Here is a 16,925-nt window from a genome sequence, read left to right on the forward strand (position 1 = left end):
AAGCTATTTTAAATTATTTTTATGAAGACACTATAATAACATGAAAAAAATGAGGCAAAAAGCAACTGACAAAAAAAAACTTCCCTCAACTAAGAGTATGTTATTTTAATAATTTTAAGAATCAGTAAATTTTAATTTAAAATTATGACTATGAGGAATATAGGAGCAAGAAAAGTTTGTTATATATTGCTAGCTGATAAAGGCAGAAGACAAAATTTTACCTGTGCTCAAATTACAGCTTTATAAAATGTTCATTCAGATGAGTAACTGTGAGACAAGACATGGTCTAAAGCTCATTCATTAGGCCAGTAAAATTCTGGTTGATTTTTTTTTTCAGATTTTATTTATTCATGAGAAACAGAGAGAGAGGGGCAGAGACACAGGCAGAGCGAGAAGCAGGCTCCATGCAGGGAGCCCGATGTGGGACTCGATCCTGGGTCTCCAGGATCACGCCCTGGGCTGCAGGCGGCGCTAAACCGCTGCGCCATCAGGGCTGCCCTGATTTTTTTATCCCTCAAATAATTTATTTCCTTAAAAACAATTTTTTTGCCATACATGGTATTTTGTAAGTGGAGTTTGGGTGACCCACCTGCTGCTCCTTCTTAAGGAACGTTTCAATCTCCATATGAATCCTGTTCTCTTCTTCGGTTTTCAACCTCAGTTTCTGTGAAAACGATAAATATCAGGAATTCCTGCCAGCACGGTTCAGAATGAGAAGTTCTCAAGATTAGAGGTGTAGCTGTGACAGTATCTCAGGCTGGCTGCCTGGCTGCTTTCCTTATTTCTTTTTGGTTAAGATTTTATTAACCTTCAGGTAAGGTCGTGATCCCAAAGTCCCGGGATCGAGTCCCACATCGGGCTCCCTGCAGGGAGCCTGCTTCTCCTCCCTCTGCCTGGGTCTCTGCCTCTCTCTGTGTCTCTCATGAATAAATAAATAAAATCTTAAAAAATATATATATTTGAGAGAAAGAGAGAAAACGAGAGATGGAGCCCAAGCAGGGGGAGCAGCAGAGCGAGAGGGAGAAGCAGACTCCCTGCTGAGCAGGGAACCCCCACATGGGGCTCGATCCCAGGACCTAACTAAGATCATGACCTGAGCCAAAGGCAGATGCTTAACTGACTGAACCACCCAGGCGCCCCTCAGATTTTCTTTACCAGCTGGGATCCCAAGAATCCTGTTGTATTGCACTAGGGTGGCAAATCAATTCCCTTCCACCCAGTTCGTGTTCAAGAACATCACTGAGCCATGTGTCGGGCATTGTGCTGGACACATGCCAGAGCCCAGGACAAAAGGACCACGATTTGCTGGCTTGGATAAGGAGAGAAACAATGTTTCAAGGGCACACGGTTCTTAGGCCTCGAAAAGAAAATTCCAGGATACAAGAAAGGTTTGTAGTCCGAGTCCTACGCCATACCTGGGGAGTAAGCTTTCCACTAAGTAGGGGCCCAAAGAAAGCAGTCCTCCTGCACACAGAGGGCACTTCCCATGTTTGCTCCCTCTCACCAACCCATTGTTCATTTAGCCATTTTAGCCTTCCTTTTCTAAGGAGGGTCTACCCCTTGTGTCTTTCTCCTGATATTTTCCACTGTGACTTCTCATCTTTATAAATTTAGGTTTGAATGAAGTTCAGCTCTCTTGACTTTGTATTTCTTACTGGAGGTACAAAAGGTACCGGTGGGGTGAGGAAGGCAGCAGCAAAACCCACACTTAATAAGTATCTTGTTTCGCCCTAATTACTAGGAAAAATGGCAAGTGGTTTTATAAGATACAGATAAAGTGACCAAAGAAATAAAGTACAACTGAAAATAAATAAAATCTTTAAAAAGGGGGGTGGGGGTGGGGAACGCCTGGGTGGCTCAGTGGTTGAGCATCTGCCTTCTGCTCAGGGACTGATCCCAGAGTCTCAGGATCGAGTCCCAGATTGGGGTCCCCGCAGAAAGCCTGCAACTCCCTCTGCCTATGTCTCTACCTCTCTCTGTGTGTCTCTTGTGGATAAAAGTGGATAAATAAATAAAATCTTAAGAAAAAAAGAAAGTACAATTGATTTTCGACATCATTACAAAAAGATGTAGGCTACAGCCCATCAGAATCTCTGCCTGCAAATACACCAGACCTTGTTTTGTTTTTATTTCTAATCTCAAATGTGAGAGTTGCAGGAGAGATGGAGCAGAGATCAAGAAAATCTCCTCTTCCTCCCTCCTCTGTCAGTTGAGGCAGATGAAGAGTGAAAGCCCACATGCCATGCACCATGCTCGTGCCAAATGCAGTGATTACCTCTATCTCCTCCAGCAAGAGCTCCTCGGTTCTGTTACATTTCTTCTGGGTCTGGGAGATCTGCAGATCAGTGTTTCTCTTCATATAGCGATTTTCCATGTTGGTTTTTGCCTTCATCTCTTGCAACTGGTCCTTGAGGTGAGCAATATATTCATTCCGACTCTGTAGAGGTAAGCCCAGTTTTCGAAATTAAAATACATTCAGGCGGCACCTAGGTGGCTCAGTCGGTTGGGCATCCAATTCTTGATTTCAGGTCAGGTCATGATCTCAGGGCAGTGAGATGGAGCCTGGCATCAGGCTCCCCACTCAGCGGGGAGTCTGCCTAAAACTCTCTCTCCCTTTCCCTCTGCCTCTCCTCTCTCTCTAAAATGAATACATCTTTTTAAAAAAATAACAAAATTTAAAAAAATAACAAAATAAATAAAATACATTCTACCTCCATTCAGTTCAGCCAATGACTGAAGCCTACCTTTTGTATCTATAAATCAACAAGAAACTGAATCTATTTTTCTGTTTCTGCACTGTAGGAAACTTAGCCAATAATCATGGATAGTATAGATGAAAATGAAAGAGAAGTAGTTCTAAGCATCAGGAATGGGAGATTCTTTCCTAGGTGCACTATCTGGGTCGTCTGTATGCATAAAGATTTCCCATTACTACTTCATTTTGGTAGAAAGAGCACTGGTCTAAATGATCAAGAGAATCCGGTGTCTTCCCACCCAAGCCCCCAACAGCTGTATTAGCCAAGTCAGTTAAATTCTCTAAGTCTTACCTTCATTACTATCTGCCCTGCCTGGAATATCTCAGCAAGCAATTAGAAGGAATTAATTGAGAGTAAGTGAAAACCCTTGGCAGGTCACAAAGTGCTCGGCAATTTTAAGGTTTCAATATTCATTAAAAAAATATTCATTCTGTACCATACTAAGTTAAACAGTGGAGACCTAATAGACATGGTCCTTGCCCCCACAGAGCTTACGATCTAGCCAAAAGCCTTTTCTAGAAAATTGACAAAGTCAAACAAACCTTTTGGAGCGCCTGGCTGGATCAGTCAGTGGAATGTCTGGATCTCAGGATTATGAGTTTGAGCTCACATTGGGTGCAGAAATTACTTAAAGATAACACCTTAGGTGGTACCTGGGTGGCTCAGGGAGTTGGGCAGCCAATTCTTGATTTCAGCTCAGGTCATGATCTTGGGGTCGGATCAGCCTCGTGTTGGGGGCAGGGGGACCTGCATGGCAGGGAGTCTGCTTCAGGATTCTCTCTCCCTCTGCCCTTCTTCCACCCCACACCCAGCTTGTTCTCTTTCTCGGTCTCTCAAATCAATCAATCTCTAAAAAAATAAAACCTTAAAAAAAAAAAAAAGCTTGCTTTTTTTTTTTTAAAGATTTGATTTATTCCTGAGAGACAGAGAGAGAGGGAGAGAGAGAGGCAGAGACACAGGCAGAGGGAGAAGCAGGCTCCCTGAAGGGAGAAGACTCGGGTCTCTATCGGGACCCCTAGGTCATGCCCTGGGGGCAAAGCACAGGCTCCACCACTGAGCCCCCCCCCCCCCCCCGCCCCGCGCCCCGGGCATCCCGCACACCTTTCCTTTTTTTATTTTTTTTTTTAATTTTTATTTATTTATGATAGTCACAGAGAGAGAGAGAGAGGCAGAGACACAGGCAGAGGGAGAAGCAGGCTCCATGCACCGGGAACCCGACGTGGGATTCGATCCCGGGTCTCCAGGATCGCGCCCTGGGCCAAAGGCAGGCGCCAAACCGCTGCGCCACCCAGGGATCCCCGCACACCTTTCTTTAGAGATGCAAAGCACTGCTAAGGATCAGGACCACAGGCCCCATCGCAGGGTAACAGGCGGTGCCCTCCTCTGATGGGGCGAGAGGAGGATTCCCTGAGAAAGGAACTTTGGGTCTGGCGCCTGAGCGGTGAGTATGCAGGTAATACACAAAGTGGGGCCAAGGAGGAGTCTAGGGAAGAGGGAAAATACGGGTCCAAGTCGTGGGGCCGCAGAGGGCTGGGCATTCTTCGGGCCCGAGCTGCCGAGCGGACAGGCGGGGAGGCGGCGCCCCGGGCCCCGCAGCAGGTGCATCGCGTCGGCCCGACACAGCGGCCCACACCCGTGCGCCGGTGGGGGGGTTTGTCTTTTTTTTTTATAAATACTTTACTATTTATTTGTTTGTTTATTTATTTATAAGTTGTTTGGTGGATATATGGCCATTTGATGTTTTATGATTTAAGAGTTCGAGTTCAGGTCCTCTTTCTTACAGAATGTAAATGTGCATCTACACATGTATATGCAACTGTTGTCAGAATTAAGCCGGGCGAGCTTAGCGCTAAGCATCAGGAGCGGAGACGGAGCACACATCGGTCAAGATCCTCCCGGGGAGGGCGGCCTGGGTGGCACAGTGGTTATCGCCGCCTGCAGCCCAGGGCGTGACCCCGGGGTCCCGGGATAGAGACCCGCGTGGGCTCCCTGCATGGAGCCTGCTTCTCCCTCTCCCTGTCTCTGCCTCTCTTTCTCTCTCTCTGTCTCTCTGGGATCTTTAAAAATATATATATTAAAAAATAAAAAAGATCATCCACTGTGAAAAGCAAACATGGTTAGATAGAGGCCCACAGGCCCCAATTCGTCTTGTCGGACTTGGGGTTACCGCGGAGTCACCCCATCACGCCGAGCTCCGCACAGCCACAGTCCCGGGTGGTAACACGGGGCAGTCCTTCTCCACCTGCTACAGGCTGCAGGCTTGTGTGCGATGTATTTAACCCAAGGCTCTTAATAGTAAAATCCTGCCAGCACTTCTCACAAGCCAACAAATGTGCATTAAACTCATTTTTAGGGATCCCTGGGTGGCGCAGCGGTTTGGCGCCTGCCTTTGGCCCAGGGCGCGATCCTGGAGAACCGGCATCGAATCCCATATCGGGCTCCCGGTGCATGGAGCCTGCTTCTCCCTCTGCCTATGTCTCTGCCTCTCTCTCTCTCTCTCTCTCTCTCTCTCTCTCTGTGGTTCTCATAAAAAAAAAAAAAACTCATTTTTAGAGGGGTCTTTTGGGGCTCACTTTTGCCCCTTCCTTTTCTCTACACTTCCCTTTCCGGTCTCTTGCCATTTTGCTTCTCTGCTCCCTTCTAATTCAAGCTGTAAGGCGGCTGGCGACCAAGTCTGGAGTTTTGGAAGGCTTCAGTTAGAGTGGAATGGGATGGCTTCCTTTCCTCACTGGCCGGAATCTGTACACCTGCTTAACCACTCAGTCTCTCTTTGAGGCCCTGCTTATATACCACTTACGTCCAGAAAGCCTTTTCTAGAAAACCTCAGCCCATATAAATAATCGTGATTTTGTTTCTCACAGAACCTGACCATGTGGAACAGTTAGGTATTCATTAAATAGCATCCATACAAAGATACACTTTCAAAAACTCAAGAAAATGTTCTGGTCAGTTGTCTTTTTCAAGCTGAATATTAAGTCTTTCAGAGTAAAAATACAAAGATCAGAAATGCAGAGTTAAAACTCTAGGAGTTTCTGCCTACGGCAAGCAAAAGGTGCTGCATTATATAACTTAGTAAGGTCATTTGACATTGGTCTACAGCTGCCCTGTGCCAAGCCAAAGGCATCTGGTTTTGTGCCGTCGTCATGCGCCTCAGATTATTCCCTCCTTACTGCTGTTCGGCACAACTTGTGGCCTCCTGTGGTGACCATGTAGGAACAGAAGAAGATGTAAAATATGGACAGACTAGTGATGGTCAAATCTTGATCAAAGCATACCAGGTGCACTGCAGCATCACCCCGGATCTTCACCTGCAGTATACAAAAGAGAGGAGGCCTACAAGCAGTGGAGTACGGGCCCAGGGTCGTTGTCCGTTGTATGAACTCCTTTTAAGTTGCTCCCTAAGAAAAGATATGTCTTCACCACAACCCACCAGCATAACCCTGCTTGTCCAGGGTGTCTGCAACCTTCCCCGTGATCAAGGTCTGTGGACTGAGGCAGCATATTTGTGGGTTTTCGTAGCAGAGCAAACTTTACTTACAAATCCTCGAACTGCCTTCAGATCAGTACTTGTTATTTGAATTCAGAAGAACAGGATTTAGTAATGGAAACAAGCAGTCAACCAATTATAGTTAATAAGGCTCTGATGGCTGCCACAAAAGTGTGAGCCAAAGAATTTTAATGCTAGTGTCCATTTTCATAATTGAACACAAAGTTGAGATGAGAGTTTGATTGGATGGAAAAAGGAAAATGGGAATGTGGTCTATTAAAGTAAAAAGAGCCACAGAAAAACAAAATTCTGTATGAAGTTAACATCTGTATTTGTCTCTGTCTGACTAAGAATACTGGCTGATTCTGGAACGGTCTCCCAATACACTCTGAGCTACAGAGTCACCCCTTCTAAGATGCAGATGAAACACAGTCACGTCCAAACTTCTAAAGTTTCAGGCCCCAATTCCACCCATTACTTCATTTCCACTTGAACTATTCCCATTTCAATTGTACCAACTTCTTTTCTTTCCTTTTGTAATAACGTTTCCATACATCTCACTACTCACTATCTTGACTGATCTCTTCTGAGTAAACTCCTTTAAATGTAATGCCTAACACTATACACAATATTATAAATGTCTAAGTGCAACAGAGGACAGGGGAGTATTTTTTCCCCTGTTGTATAAACAGTGCCGCAAACTATGGTAATCAAAACAAAGAAGCGCTTCAAATGCTTTTCACAAGACTGTGTGGTCATGATTGTCAGGGTCCTGATCGCGACTCAGTAGAAACAGCACTGCAAAAGGAAGACTCTAGGATATCTACAGAAGATGGGAAGGCAGGTACCTTTTAAAAATGCTATTACTAAAAATATTTTCTTAAAAAAGATTTTTTAAATGCTATTACTATGGGGCACCTGGGTGGGTCAGTTGGTTAAATGTCTTACTTCGGCTTAGGTCATGATCCCAGGGCCCTGGGATGGGACTCCACACTCATTGGGGAATCTGCTTGTCCCTCTGGCCCCTCCTCCTGCTTTGCTCTCTCTCCTTTCTCTCTCTCACACATATACAAATAAAATCTTTTTTTAAAAAATGCTGTTATGGGCAGCCCAGGTGGCTCAGCGGTTTAGCGCTCCCTTCAGCCCAGGGTGTGATCCTGGAGACCTGGGATTGAGTTCCGCATCGGGCTCCCTGCATGGAGCCTGCTTCTCCCTCTGCCTGTGTCTCTGCCTCTCCGTGTGTGTCTCTCATGAATAAATAAAATCTTTTTTAAAAAATTAAAAATAAATAAATAAATAATGCTGTTACTACAACAAAAAGTGGTAAAGCCCCACTTCAGGGATTCATGTTAGAACCTGGCTAAGCACCTAATAAAACTATTGAAGACAAGTAGGTCTTCACAATTCTCAACTTATAAGAATCTTTTGAACAAAATAAGGCCTTTCGTTTCACTTTTGCATCCTGTTGGAATCAGTTCAGTGTTCTAATAATCAACAAGATTCTGAATTCTGATGTCTATTATTTATCATATACCAGCTTTGAGTTGCTTGCAAATTAGCAAGCATGCCTTCTATATCTTCATTTACTTCTTTCTTTCTTTCTTTCTTTCTTTCTTTCTTTCTTTCTTTCTTTCTTTCTTTCTTTCTTTCTTCTTTCTTTTTAAATTTTGTGGGATGCCTGGGTGGCTCAGTTGGTTAAGCACCTGTCTTCGGCTCAGGCCCTGATCCTGGGGTCCTTAGAGTGAGCCCCGCATTGGGCTCCCTGCTCAGTGGAGCTCCCTCTTTCTCTATCTCCCACTCATGCTTGCTCTCTCTCTCTCTAAAATAAATAAAATTTTGAAAACAAAGTACTTATTCTAAAAATGAATTTATTTATTTGAGAGAAAGAGATGTGTATACACACACACACACACACACACACACACACACATATGTAAATACATATATAAACTTAAGGGAAATGAGAAGCCCTAGGCCCAGGAGAAAAATAAATCCTCCTTGGCACCCTGTTTTGAGACTGTCTCCCAGGCTAAATATCTCAGTGGCAGCTCCAGTACTGGAAAGCTTTATTGTACGTGCCAGAGGCAGCAGGATGATGTAAAGGTAACTGCTTAAAGAAACTCCAGGTCAGGGATCCCTGGGTGGCGCAGCGGTTTGGCGCCTGCCTTTGGCCCAGGGCACGATCCTGGAGACCCGGGATCGAATCCCACGTCAGGCTCCCGGTGCATGGAGCCTGCTTCTCCCTCTGCCTGTGTCTCTGCCTCTCTCTCTCTCTGTGTGTGACTATCATAAATAAATAAAAAATTAAAAAAAAACAAAACAAAACAAAACAAAACAAAAAAAACTCCAGGTCAGCATAAAGCCATGGGTCTGGAGTAGATTAGAAATAGCCCTAAGAAGCATAACAACAAAGATTACAAACCCAGAATTTTAACATGGTCCAAACCCTGACTCCCCAGGGAGAAGACAGATTTCTTACATGATGAGGCTCCCCTACCTAGATGGCAACCATTGATGATGTTTGCCCAGACAAGTGTAGCTTAAAAGGCCCTCCATAATCTGTTCCCTGTCTCCTGTTCTAGGTTCATCTATGCTACTCACTCCCTTTCTTTCCAAACTTTAGCAGCTAAACTGGCCTTCCTTCAGTTCCTTATATATCCCAAGTTCTATCTCCTAACTGAATATTTAGAAATTCTACTTTCACTATTGCCAATAAACTCTTAAAAGAATGACCCTTACACAGTTAATAATTATAAACTCTAGACTTCACACAAAAGGAAATTACATAAAAACATTGGAGAGTGTACTAAATCAGGCAGATTCTGGAAGGAGGAGACAGTTGTAAGTAGGGTACAGCATGTGGTGAGTTTCCAACTTTTTATGAGGTCGATTAGACCACAGTCAGCACTACACTATGCAGTGGGTGGTGGTGGTGGCATGTGTGAAGCAGTGAAAACTTTTTATAACGAAAAACCAGAAAACAGATTTTGGACAATCACAGCCAAATAATTTTCAATAATGCTGAATAAGAGAAAGGAAACTTCACATTTGGTAAATAAATTCTGTCCAAATCTTTGGTTGATTCCTGAGGCACACAGGTGCCAAGAAGAATGCAGGCAGTCCTGGTAAGAATAAAAGAAAGTGAACTGAGACTTCAACTACTGCCCAATGTAGGTGAGAGTTTTTAGCTTTAATTTAACCAAGTTAACTGACCACTAAAACAAAAATGTCAGTACACTTTGGGAGATAGAACACAATGCAGAGTCTCTACAACATAACATTCACAGAGTGGAAGACACATCCCCAAATTACTCCATTTTGAAGAAAAAGAAAACTATGACCACACTCAAGAGAGATTAACCTTAAAATTAAAATGTTGGAATTAGCAGACAAGGATTTTTTAAGATTTTCTTTTTAGGGGCACCTGGGTGGCTCAGTGGTTGAGCGTCTGCCTTCAGGTCAGGTCGTGATCCCAGGATCCCAGGATCGAGTCCCATATCAGGCTCCCTCTGCCTATGTTTCTGCCTCTCTCTGTGTGTCTCTCATGATAAATAAAATCTCTTTAAAATTTTTTCTTTGTAAGTGGGGCAGCCTGGGTGGCTCAGTGGTTTGGCGCCACCTTCAGCCCAGGGTGTGATACTGGAGACCTGGGATCAAGTCCCACATCGGGCTCCCTGCATGGAGCCTGCTTCTCCCTCTGCCTGTGTCTGTGCCTCTCAGTCTCCCATGAATAAATAAATAAAATCTTAAAAAAAATTTTTTTTTCTTTTTAAGTAATCTCTCCACCCAACTTGGGGCTTGAACTCACAACCTTGAGATTAAGAGTTGTAGGCTCTACTGACTGAGCCAAACAGGCATCCCAGAGGACAAGGATTTTAAAGAAAACTCAGTAAACACTAATAGGCTCATAATAAATTAAAAAAACAGGAAATCTCAGCAGAGAAAGAGAACTATAAAAAAAAGAACTAAATGGAAATTCTAAAATTAAAAAATACATTACCCTAAATGCATTTTTAAAAAAGTACTAGAAAGGCTTAACAGCAGAATGGAGGAGATAGAAAGTCAGTGAACTTGAAAATAGACAAATAGAGATTATTTAATCAGATGAACAAAGAGAAAAAAAATTTTAAGGAACAGAGAGACCTGCAGGTCAATATAAAAAAGTCCAATAGGGGGCAGCCCTGGTGGCTCAGCGGTTTAGCGCCGCCTGCAGCCCAGGGTGTGATCCTGGAGAACCGGGATCAAGTCCCACATCGGGCTCCCTGCATGGAGCCTGCTTCTCCCTCTGCCTGTGTCTCTGCCTCTCTCTCTCTCTGTGTCTCTATGAATAAATAAATAAAATTAAAAAAAAAAGTCCAATAGGGATAATTGAGGTTCTAGTAGGATCTGTGCAAGCAAATGAAAATTTATAACTATCTGAAAATTTACTGGCTGGCAGTCACAAACACAAATACGGTACTATTGCACCTCCATGAGGTACTTAGAGTAGTCAAAATCATAGTGACAGAAAGTAAAACTGTAGTTACCAGGGGCTGGTTAAAGGGTGGGGGTATTGTAGATTACTGGTTAAGGGGTATAGTTCCAGTTTTGCAAAATGAAAAGAGTTCTGGAGATAGATGGTGGTGGTGGTTGCACAACAATGAAATATACTCAATACCACTGAACTGTACACTTAAGAATGGTTAAGATGGTATATTTTATGTTATGTGTATTTTGCCACAATAAAAAATTAAGGGAAAAAAGGATAAGGGCTGAAAATTTCAAAAATTTTGTGAAAGACACAAATTTACATATTCAGGCATCTAAGTGAAACCCAAACAGAATAAATATGAAGAAAAGCAAATCTAAGAACAGTATAATCAAACTGCAGAAAATTAAAGATTAAAAAAAAATTCAAGAGATGCCTGGATAGTTCAGTCAGTTAAACATCTATCTGACTCTTGATTTCCGCTCAGATCACGATCTCAGTCAGGACCGTGAGATGTAGCCCTCTGTTGGGCTCCATGTTGGGCATCGAGCCTCCTTAGGATTCTCTCTTTCCCTCTCCTTCTACCCCTTCCCAACTCATGAACTCATTCTATCTAAAAAAAATTTTTAATGAAAATAAAAATTTCAAAAGCAAACCCATTATATACAGGAGAGCAATGATTTGAATAACTACTATCTTCTCAAAATAAATAATGGAGACCAAAAGATAGTGACAATCCTTAAAGTACTGAAAGAAAAATCTGTCAAACCAAAATTCTATACCCATTGAAAATATCCTCTATGAACAAAAGCAAAATAGATGCATTTCTAGGTAAAAGAATATTAAGAGGACTTGTTTATAGCAAACATGGATTGGAATAAATAGTAAAGGAATAAGATTTACTATTCTTTAAGCTGAGAGGAAATGACACCAGATGGAAGCTTATTGATAAATATCGGGGTAAGACAACCATTTTCCTCTTCATTTTTAAAAACACATAAATTAAGATGAAAACCTGATTTTTTTTGTCTTGTCTTTGTAATATACATTAAATGTAATGTATATGACAGACACAGAATAAAGGATAGTGGTGGAGAGGAAATAGTGGAAATATATGGGTGGAAGGTTTTTACATTTTATGTGAAGTGGTACAGTATTAATGCTAAATAGACCGTGAAAAGAAATCCCTAGAGCAACCATTTGTTTAAAAATAAAAAGGGGTATAGGTAAAAGACTACTAAGTAAATTAAAATCATAATCTAAAAAAACCACAAAGGTTTGCCTTGGATCTTCAGTCTTGGTTTATTCCTCTGCTGATGATCAAAATATCTGAGTGATATTCTGCTTTAGTTTTACTTTGCTTGAATGTAATGGCTGTGATGTCATCCAGGAGGATAAGTTTCACAAATAAGTGTTAGAGGTTGCCTGGAAAACTCTACTTCATCAACAATTTTTTAAAGAAAGAGGAAAAAAGTGGTTATGATGGTTACATCAGGGAGTTAACTGGCAGAGTGCCAAGCCTGAGATTTCTTTTCATATTATCTGATACAGATGCTTAAAAGGAAATTAATATAAATATCTTCTATCTTAATAGTCAAGAAATGCAAGAGTTTTTAAATAATCAGAGATTTGTTCAGGGAAAAAAAGCTAAGAAACTTCTGAAAAAAATCTATTCATTAGAAAACCTAAGCTCACACCAAGTTTTGTGAAACTCTAGAAAAGAAAAATGTTTCTCAAAAAAAAGTAAGCAATAAGCAGAGGGTTAACAGAGATAATGATGTAAAAGTCATTACCAAAGGTACTTTATAATTAGTAAATAGAAAATAAGTCTCTTATTATCTTACGTTAAGCAATTTGCTCACAAGACATAAAGATAGAGTCTTGGAAGAAAAGCTAATGACCCTTCGTAGACAGTTCTTCCAAATATATTTTTTAAATAATGTTCTAACTTCTGGGGTGCCTGGGTGGCTCAGTCAGTTAAAGTGTCTGCCTTTGGCTCAGGTCATGATCCCAGGGTCCTGGGATCGAGTCCTGCATCCAGCTCCATGTTGGACTCCCTCAGCAGGGAGTCTGCTTCTCCCTCTGGCCCTCCCCCTTCTCATGCTCTCTCCCTCCCTCTCTCTCTGAAATAAGTAAATCAAATCTTTCTTAAAAAAAGTCTTCTAACTTCTATATAGGAAATAATGAAGACTCCCTGATATGAAGTATAAACTTGTCCAAATAGCTAGGCAAAAGCTGATATTAAGCCATAATTTGTAACTTTCTAAACTGCTAATAGTGTTAGACATCCTAATAGAATTAATTTCTAACTACCTATGCTGTAGCCCAAACATTGTTTTACAAGTCTATTGCTTAAAACTTAGGATGCATTTTCTTACAGAGGTAAATTAGATATAAGGTTAGGTCCTAATGACCATAAAAGCCCATTAAATCTACTCTGTACTTGGAATATAATACAGTTGACATCACACTGAACCATCATGTATAAGGAGGTTTGTAGTGTGTTTAATGTCCCATCTGGGACTACAGTCTCCCATGTGGGATGCTGGAATACAAGAGACTGCCTGAGACAAGGTCTCCTGTAGGGAGGGGGTAGGTGGTTTGATTGAGTGGGATGGGAGGGGAGTTCCAGAGGGTTGGGGTCTCCCTGAGTTCTATCCTGGTCTGACTTATATATCCCAGGCAACTCTCTAGTTACTCTCTTTATATTTTCAGTAGTAAAGGCATTCCGGGAGAAACAACAATTTCTCATATGTAATTTTTCTTTGCTTAGGAAAGATGGCTTCTACATAGCTGTTTTAGCTCAGTAACTTCCAGTGTTCCAGTGTTGGCCAGGTGATTCTTACCTGTATTTCAGCTTGCCGTTCCTTTTTGACAGTAAATAGATGTTTTTGAAGAGATTTTATCTGTTTTTTTCCTTTTTCCTCCCTAGAAGAAATAAGAATGATTTGTTTAGAGGTTTGTTTCTCAAACTCTAGCATGCACAAGGCTCATCCTCAGTGTTTTTTTTTTTTTTGTTTTGTTTTTTTTTTCATTCTCAATGTTTAAAAACAGATTTAGTAGGTCTGGGATGGAGCCCTGCAATTTTCATCTCTCTCTCTCTCTCTTTTTTTAAAGGTTTTATTTATTTATTTCAGAGAGAGAGAGAGAGATAGTGACAGAGAGCACAAGCAGAGAGGAGAGGGAGAAGCAGGGGCTCAATCCCAAGATCCTGTGATCATGACCTGACCCCAAGGCAGATGCCAAACCAACTGAGCCACCCAGGTGCCCCACAACTCACAATTCACATTTCTAACAAGTTCTCAGATGTTGCTAATGGTGTTGGTCCATGGAACACTTTTAGCAACACTTTACAGAAGACTGCGATTTGTTTTAGTAAACCAGAAGAGGATTTTTTTGGTTTTTGTGTTGTATCTAAAATAGGTACTGCCGAGAAAAGGCTAAGAGGAGGGGGAACAGGAAGGGGAAAAGGAAGGGCAGGGCATTCTCTTCCATGTAATCTTCCCTCTCCTTCACTTGGGGTCAGTTCCGCATTGAGTCTGAAGGCTCCCTCCATATTATCTCTCACTCAGGTGTTTCCCCTGATAAAGTTTTTGCATGAATAATGTCATCTTGGCATCTCCCAGAAGACATGACTTCACGCCCTTGCCATGATCACACAAACAGTAGATGGCAAAGCAGGATTCAAATTCAGTACTGTCCCAATGAGAACATAACTATTTTATGTTACTGTTTCTGTTTGCACTCAGAATTCTGCTGATCTCTAGTAATCCCATTATCTAGGTTTAAAGAAAAACAAAATAACAAAACAATAAACAAAACAAAGTAAGAATAAACAAAATAAAACCTATCTTAGCTCGGGCTGCCATTACAAATATATCTATCAGGGGCAGCCCAGGGCCTGATCTCGGAGACCCAGGATCGAGTCCCGCGTCAGGATCCCGGCATGAAGCCTGCTTCTCCCTCTGCCTGTGTCTCTGCCTCTCTCTCTGTCATGAATAAATAAATAAATAAATCTTAAAAAAACAAAAACAAAAACAAATATATCTATCAGTTTGGATGGCTTATTTTTTTATTTTTTTTAAAGATTTTATTTATTTATTCATGAGAGACACAGAGAGAGAGAGAGGCAGAGACACAGGCAGAGGGAGAAGCAGGCTCCATGCAGGGAGCCCGACGTGGGACTTGATCCCGGGTCTCCAGGATCAGGCCCTGGGCTGAAGGCGGCGCTAAACCCCTGAGACACCCGGGCTGCCCAGTTTGGATGGTTTATAAATAACAGAATTCATTTCTCAGTTTGGAGGCTGTGAAGTCCAAGATCTAGGTGCCATCAGATTAAGTGTCTGGTGAGAAACTGTTTCCTGGTTCACAGATTATCATTTTCACTTGCATCTTTATATGATGGAAGGGGAGAAGAAGCTCCCTGGGGTCTCTTTTATATGGGCATTAATCTCATCCATGAGGCCTCCACCCTCATGACCTAACCACCTCCCAAAGGTCCCACCTTCTAATACCATCACATTGAGGGTTAGGATTTCAACAAATAAGTTGGAGGCAGGGGTGGAGTACATAAACATTCAATCTGCAGCAACAACCAAGACATGTTACCACTAAATATCATCTAGATAAGTACTGCTATTCAGGAATGTTTACAAAGCATGTACTTAACCAGAATCATGAGACTGAGATTGTCAATTGCCGAAGTATATATTATGTAATTACTATTTACAGATTACAAGAAACATAAGAAGGAGGAAAAATATTTCTCTAATAATAAATTCAGAACCTGAGGGTAGATTCAGTTAAATAAATGTTATTTACAGTGGAAACTAGAAATTAGTAGAGTATTTATTGCCTTCAAAATTATGAGATGATTTTCAATCTAAAAATCTGTACTTAGTCAAAGTATGAGGACAGAAAAAGATATTTTCAGACATGTAAAATCTTAATATATGTAAATTCCATGCACCCTTTGCTCAAGAAGTTACAGAAAGACATGCTCCAATGAAATGAAAGATTCACATAAAAAAGAGGAGGAATGGGGATCTAGAAAACAGGATCAAAAGGAAATCTCAGGAGATGAAGGGAAGGCCCAAAACTATAGCAATGCTGCAGGCCCTAGGAGCAACAGTAACAAATAGGGGAGAAAGAACAGAAGAAAGTCTCAAAAGGAAAAAAAAGAAAAAAAAAAAAAAAGGGAAGACTTAATATGTATGACTACACTTAAAGAGTTTCAGGGCTCTGGTGAAGAGTTGGGTACTGGATTTGGAACAGAAATGTCAAAACAGACAAAAAAATGACAAGATTTAACTCTAGGAGAAAAAAAGCTGTTCAAGGAAGAAAATTTAATCATTATATATATTGTATGTCCCCTCTTTTGACTATTTATAAAAAATAATCATCATCAAAATACTAAGTATTAATTTAACCAAAAATTATGCTCTAACTATTCTAGGGGAATGGAAAAAAACCAATAGATTACATCTAAAACTATATACCCACTAGTGTTGTTTGACATAAAGAAGAAAACTGGCCAGCGGGAGAAATGAAAAATGACTTGAAGGTAAACATTTATTTTATGTTTATTGGCCCACTAGTGGCCAATAGGGGCCGTTCACTGGCCCCTCAGTGAACGGTCTATCCTATCATTTCCTGTCATTTTTAGATAGGCCAAATCAAAGGATGTCTCACCTCTCTGGATCAGACTGCACTTTATCATCACAATGAAAGGAAATTTCAGCACCTTGAGAGATACAGACCAGTCAGCCCACTTTGCATTCTCTCTCTAAAGCAATGCCCGGCTAAAACAGCAGCAAGGCCACTACACACTGAATAGAATGGCAGAAACCCAAAGATTGACACCACCAAATGCTGACCTAGCAATTATGCTCCTTGGTATTTCCTCAAACGAATTAAACATTTAGATCCCCACAAAAACATGTACACAGAGGGGTGCCTGTGTGGTGAAGTCAGTTAAAGCATCTCACCCTTGGTTTTGACTCAGGTCTGATCTCAGTGTCATGAGATTGAGTCACGCGTTGTGCTCCACACTCAGTGCAGAGTCGGCTTAGTTTCTCTCTCCCTCTGCCCCCGCCCTTCTCCCCCCAGCTCTCTCTCTCTTTCCTCTCTCTCATAAACAAATAAATCTTAAAAAAAAAAAACTGTATGTAGATGTTTAAAGTAGCTTTATTGAGTTATTGCTAAAACTTGGAAG

At 41.5% G+C, this 16,925-nt stretch overlaps 1 protein-coding gene across 5 annotated transcripts in view; it reads right to left on the bottom strand.

Annotated features, from left to right (window-relative positions):
- IQCG (IQ motif containing G) overlaps window positions 1-16,925 on the bottom strand; it is a 48,389-nt gene that overhangs the window by 11,799 nt on the left and 19,665 nt on the right. For 4 of the 5 annotated variants that reach the window (XM_072812189.1, XM_072812188.1, XM_072812190.1 and 1 more), the window contains 3 exons: window positions 13,558-13,639; window positions 2,276-2,437; window positions 590-664 (listed from right to left, as the gene is read on the bottom strand). In XM_072812189.1, coding sequence (XP_072668290.1) covers window positions 590-664; window positions 2,276-2,437; window positions 13,558-13,639 — 319 coding nt within the window. The remainder of the gene's footprint in view (window positions 1-589; window positions 665-2,275; window positions 2,438-13,557; window positions 13,640-16,925) is intronic. The other variant, XM_072812192.1, reaches the window with a different exon arrangement.

The sequence above is a fragment of the Canis lupus genome, chromosome 35 (genome assembly GCF_048164855.1).
Source record: "Canis lupus baileyi chromosome 35, mCanLup2.hap1, whole genome shotgun sequence".
NCBI lineage: Eukaryota > Metazoa > Chordata > Mammalia > Carnivora > Canidae > Canis > Canis lupus.